The following is a 6,000-nucleotide window of genomic DNA, read 5'->3' on the forward strand; positions in this document are numbered from 1 at the left end:
ACTTGAGGGAACCAGGGCTTCTTGCAGAAATGGCTGATTCCAGATGAGGGACAATAAATGTACAAGATGAACCTGGTACATTGTGTCACGCCAGAAATCAAGGAATTACTGGGGACTACTGAGATTATGTCAGAAAGACTCAAGAGCTAATATGAAGAAGCTAAAGATGGGGACAATCTGAATATCAATAAAAATAACCGCAAGTGATTAAAAGATGTCCAATTTGTTTAATCCCATAAATTCAAAATAATATGTACTCCCCCTTCCATCTTCCTTCCCCCAAAAAAACCCCACAATCACACTTCACTGGTCACCTTTGGAGGATGCTAGGTAACCACCTCTTTAATTTGAAAAGTGGTAAATAAGAAGAAAGAATATAACATTTATCCTACTTTTCCTGGGCGAACTGCATTTTAGGATTACCAAATGAGTGTTCAGGAAAGTTTTTCTCTTTCTCGTTACTAAACAAAGAAGAAATGACAGATTAGAATATAACCATTTTGCAATTCCAAATTATCAAAGAATGAATTTAGGAAATAATCATGAATGGATGTGACTATCCAAAAGCGAGAGGCAATCAAAGATTTTCTGTGCTTCTTGATAGACATATACCACCATCTATAGAGCATTTTACAAAAAAACAAACAAAAAACAAAACCAAAAATATCCTGAATCAGATTAAGCCTCTATCTAACTACTAAATACAAGAAATACAACAGAGGAACACATTAAATGTTACCATGGGGATCTAATCACCAAAATCTAGGCTGTTAGAAACTCTGCAGGACAAAAAGTTAGTTTCTTCAACAAATAAATTATAATTAGAGAGAGGGGAAAAAACAAAGAAAGACAGAGACAGACATATGTAAGGGAACCTACAGATTTAAAGAGATTTAAGAGTCATAACAGCTACTTGTTGATAGTATGGACCTTATTTGAATTCTGATTTAAACAACCTATGAAAACACATAAGCTCACTCCAGACTTTGATTTGATTAGGAACATTTGAACACTGAGTTAATACTCATAAGGAATAACGGTTCAATTTTGGGGTATTATAATGATATTGTGATTATGGCTACAAAAAGGAGGCTTTACGTATAGAGATATATATTGGAATATTTACGGATAAGATGATAAAGTGTCTGGAATTGGCTTCAAAATAATCTGATGGGGAGGAAGTAGGTAGTATACAGATAAAACCAGGTTGTCTATGAGTTGATAATTCTTTAAGCTGGGTGGTGGGTATTATTCTCTCTCCTTGAATAACTGATAGGGTATTCAAAGAAGTGAACTTAAATACAAGATTAAATGAAAAGGAAGTTTTGGCAATTATTATGAAAAAAGTGGAGGGATTCGGCAAATGCTACATACATGTCACAAAGTGGAGTGCCACGGCAAAGCAAATACATTTTTTGAGAGGTTTAATGTTTAAATAGCAGTCTATCTATTCTAACATTCCTTCTATGCATCAGCAGTAAGACAGGTTAGAGTTTCCTACAAATGCCTCCTAACAAAGAGGCAAGACTCTCCCAGGCAAGAATACATCCCAGCACCAACCAGAAGCAGCCACCAAATGAGAAAGGGCTGTGGTGGCAGCAGCAGATAAGGTGGGAGAAGTGCTGTGGGTAGAGTCTGACACCCAGATCTGGTCAGTGTGGTTGAGGAGGGCCCCATTCCCATGGATGTATGAACCCACATGGTTTCAAAGCTTCCCCAGGAGTCTGTGCAAGTGAAGCAGCGTGAAGAATGACATGTTGTCAACAAAAATGTGAAAGAAACCCTTTCGTGGAAAAAGAAGACTAAAATCTTATGATGTTAGTGTGGTTATTTTTATTTATGTTTTTCCTGACATCATTATACGTTTTAAGTAATAACATTAAAATCTGATTTTAAAAAACAACACAAATATTTTAAAAGTAATTTTAAGGCCTATTAGGAGAGTACTACTCTAATGAGAGTAGCCTGAACTATGAAACAAAGACCAAGGAACTATTAAAGAAAGAAATTCTGAATCTTGAAATGTAAGAGTAGAGCTTGATACCCTACTAGTTATTCATGATGACATTATTTTAGCTTTACTTTTTTCCCCCGTGAAAACCTGAAGTTCGTATCAGTGGTTCTCAAGAGAGGACTGCATATTTCATAGGAAAGAGGTAGCAGTAGGCAGCTACAATTTAAAAATAACTCCAGGTGATTCTGACGCACACTGTGGCCCCACTAGAGGACCACTCCTTTCTGGGAGGTCCCTGTAGAGTGGCTGTCTGAGGCCTGTGTGCAGTTAAAATGCACCTGAGATCATCAACATGGAAAGCTGGCCATCACTACTTCAAACACCCCTGTAAATTCAGCAGAGCTGCCATGTCAGACAAAGAATAATGAAATCTCCCTACAGTCCTTCACAACTCAAACCATGTCCCTGACTGCCCAGCATGGGGCAACTTTGCGCTGTAAGATAGTAAAGTAAGAGCCAAAGGGGATCCCGCTGCAGGCCATCTGATGACAGGTACACACACATATCTGCCTATGTGCTCCTATTTGGTGGAGGGATGATGACAGACAAATGACTGCAGTGCTCTTTGTGGTCAAACTTGTGAGCATCATAGAAGAGGACTTGAAGACAAGTATTTGACCAGACGCCAAAGACACTTCTTGCATCTCTGCAATCTTCTTTCATCCCCTGATGTCTGAGACTATTATGGCTTCTGATAATGCTGACTAACTCAGTTTAGACAAAACATACAGACCAACAACAGCATCCTTCACTATAACTGATCCCAAGTTTCATTCCTGCAATGGCCTTTCACGCCAGATAGAGCTGTTTCTTTGATAATTACAGTGTCCACAAACCTGTTCTTCTCCAGTAAGAAGGGGGAGGTGCCTTCTATACAGCATGCAAAATGCAGTGCACCGGGCTGAAGCCAGTAGCCAAATGCTCTACACATCCTGTGACTGAAGACGGTTTGGTTTCTAATAAGATCCTTCTTAGTAAGGATGCCCCTAACTATACAATCACATACACAGTGAAGCTTAGTCTATAAAACAACTTGGGCAGCAGATGAAAAGGAGTGGCTGCCCCCAAACACCCCATCATCACAATTCTATGACCCTCCATGGAGTTAAAAGCCTTGATAATATCAGGTAATGCTTCAGCACTAACTTTCAAATGACTTAAAAGTCACAAAGATTATCAACATTTATATTTAATACTAAAATTTACATCCATAGCAAAATTAAAACCAAATTATTTATTTTAGTTGAGCTCTGAAAGTTCTCTATATATTGGGATAATTTCTACTCCTGCTACTTTATTAATATTACTCTCCCAAATTTCCCTAAAGTAAAGGATTACATTTAGGAAACACATGGCATTACGAAAATTTAGACTTTCGACCATTCAAAGAATTAGTAGACATTTGCAAGTTACTCTCATATTTCCCATTCTAGTTTTCACCATGTTTTTAGGACACAGTCAATATGTTCTGTGTCCCAGCATGAACAGGACTTGAAGAGGAGAGGAGAAATTAGTCCATTTGTAAAGGTAAAGTACTTTAGGTACACCAAGGCACTGGCATCTTATCCTTCCACTTGAACATACAGAGTCCCTTTTCAAAGAAAGTGGCAGTAAAGGCACAGATTCAAGGATCTAATTAGTTAAACTATGATCTTGATAGGAAATGAGCAAAAACCTGTGGGCATGGATAAAAGACGTCTAGACAGGAAAAGCCCCTCATGGTATCTGGAATGTTAAGACCTGGGACGGACTACACACAGACCAGACTAAATATTACCTAAAACAAAAGCAAAAACAAAACATAACAGAAAACAACCAAATAGACAACTAAACAAAATTTAAAATGCCCTTTTGAAAGATCAGCCAGGCCATATTTCCCACAAGACAACTTAATTTTCATTACAATAATTTAGTTACTCTGGTCTTATTTAAATTTATATGCAGGCATTTTCTTGAGGTGAATTTGGCAAAGTAGGGCAAATATGGACTGCTGTGTCCATGAAAAGAAGATATTCTCACAGCTGAGCACACCATTCATATCAAATCAGAGGCCAAAATACCTGCATAGCCTTGGAAAGTAGGAGCATTGGATCAATAATATAGCAACTTCCTCCCTGATCCTACCTACCATTAAATATAGAAAAGCCTTTGGTCTGAGAGGCTTTGCCTATCATAAGCATTCCCCACCATAAGCATTCCCCACATAGCAAATCTGAATGAATCACTAGAACATTTTCAATTCTTAACTACTAGTACAATATTTGCATTCTTTTAAGTTTACTGGAATTATTATTTTGACTACTAAAAATATAAGCCCTCTCTATGTCACTCAGCCATAAGGCATTCAAATCAACCAGAGTTCTTAGTCAAAGCTGATTAAGAGGTGAATTAAGATGAGTTAATGGAATAACAAAATATTTGAAGATAAAATATCTAAGTGTATACACAGAAATAGAATTGTAACACTTACCTAATAGCCCCTTCTCCAGAGTGAAGGTTTTGTTTGTAAACATACATTCAAAAGCCACAATGTGAAAAATCTTATTCACTGTGTTGTGAGTCCCAACTATTCGAATATACCTGGGGGTAAAAAGAAAAGAAAATCTGTTGAAGAAAATGAGCTTCCATCGTAACGAATCCAAAGATAACAGATTAAGATACACTATGTAAACATACAGTGTACCAGAGCATGGACTAAAGGAGACTCTGAATTGGCTTCAGACCCTGTACCTGCTCCTTAGGGCTAGCTCCAACTGAGCCTGGAAGAATTACAGCAAAATTAAGGAGGTACCACTTTCCAGAGAATGAAGTAGAACTTAGATTTGGTTTACCTAGAAAATCAAACCAGGGATTGTTCAGCTCAACCCCTGAATGTCAGTACAACTGTATATCCATGAGACATTTACACTGGAGAATAACAAACAGCTTCTATCCTTGCTTTGTGGTTAGGAATGTGCCTGTGCACAGGTGCACAAACACACACAAAGTCAAATGCTTTCCAACTCAATGAAAGCTTTCATCCATTGGATGAAATGCATGAAATCAATACTGCTTTCTTGTTGAAAGTAAAAATCCACGGAAACTACTGAAAACCACTCACAGCTTCTTGTATTTTAATATTGCTCCTGAATCCTTGTTAGGAAGTTAACCCAATATACTTACGCCAGCCCCCCACTTGACTGCTAGGAAGCCTTCTCCTGACCAGAGAAAGTGATCAGCAGAAGTGACCCAGCCTGCTCTGCAGCCTCCCTCCTGGCCACACGGATCTGGCATCTGCATACAGTGCAGAGTTTCACAGGGCAAGTCTCGAGCCTCTCGGCCTGTTCACCCTCTCTGACAAACAAGCATTAACCTTGAAGCAACTTGCTCCTTTCACTCTTCAAAGGGATCTGACAGTTCACAGGTTAATGAACAGACAAACTTACTCTTCTGAATGTCACATAATTCCAGAGGGAATGTAATGTGCCACACACAGTCTTACTGGAATTCAAAAGAAGAATAAGAAAAAAAATAACTAGATTAACTGATAACGCTCTCTCAAATTATGAACTATGTGCTCTGAAGGATGGGGCATACTAAACGAACAGATTTCAATTAGGTGATGACAGACTGGGCAAGGTTTTAGTAATATCTTTGTTCCGCTATGTAAAACAACCTTCCACTTAGATGATACAATTTTACGTCTGAGTTAATCGCTGTTCACTAATTCGGTAATTTCCTTACATTTCTCATTACTCCAAGTTAACTGTATAATGTAAATGCCAATTGTAAAAATTCACATAAAAGAGGCTATATTTGGGGGTTTTGTCTCGTGGGCTATTTTCCCTCCTGTTTCTTCCAACCTGAATCTCACCGCATTCCCTGTGCACCTCATTTAGCCACCTGCTCCTTGACACAAGCTGATCGCTCATCTTCATAACCAATAGTAATACTTTCTCCTGGACTGGCTGCTCAGTGTTCCCATATCCACTGCAGGGAGACACCGC

The 6,000-nt window shown here is 38.4% G+C and overlaps 1 protein-coding gene across 3 annotated transcripts in view; it reads right to left on the bottom strand.

Annotated features, from left to right (window-relative positions):
* The window catches only part of BTBD9 (BTB domain containing 9), a 424,705-nt gene that overhangs the window by 140,656 nt on the left and 278,049 nt on the right, over positions 1-6,000 (bottom strand). For 2 of the 3 annotated variants that reach the window (XM_007458166.1, XM_007458168.1), the window contains one exon: positions 4,485-4,594. In XM_007458166.1, the coding sequence (XP_007458228.1) occupies positions 4,485-4,594 (110 nt within the window). Of the gene's footprint in view, positions 1-4,484; positions 4,619-6,000 lie in introns of all 3 variants that reach the window. The other variant, XM_007458167.1, reaches the window with a different exon arrangement.

Source organism: Lipotes vexillifer, unplaced genomic scaffold, assembly GCF_000442215.2.
Source record: "Lipotes vexillifer unplaced genomic scaffold, Lipotes_vexillifer_v1.1 scaffold4, whole genome shotgun sequence".
Lineage (NCBI taxonomy): Eukaryota > Metazoa > Chordata > Mammalia > Artiodactyla > Lipotidae > Lipotes > Lipotes vexillifer.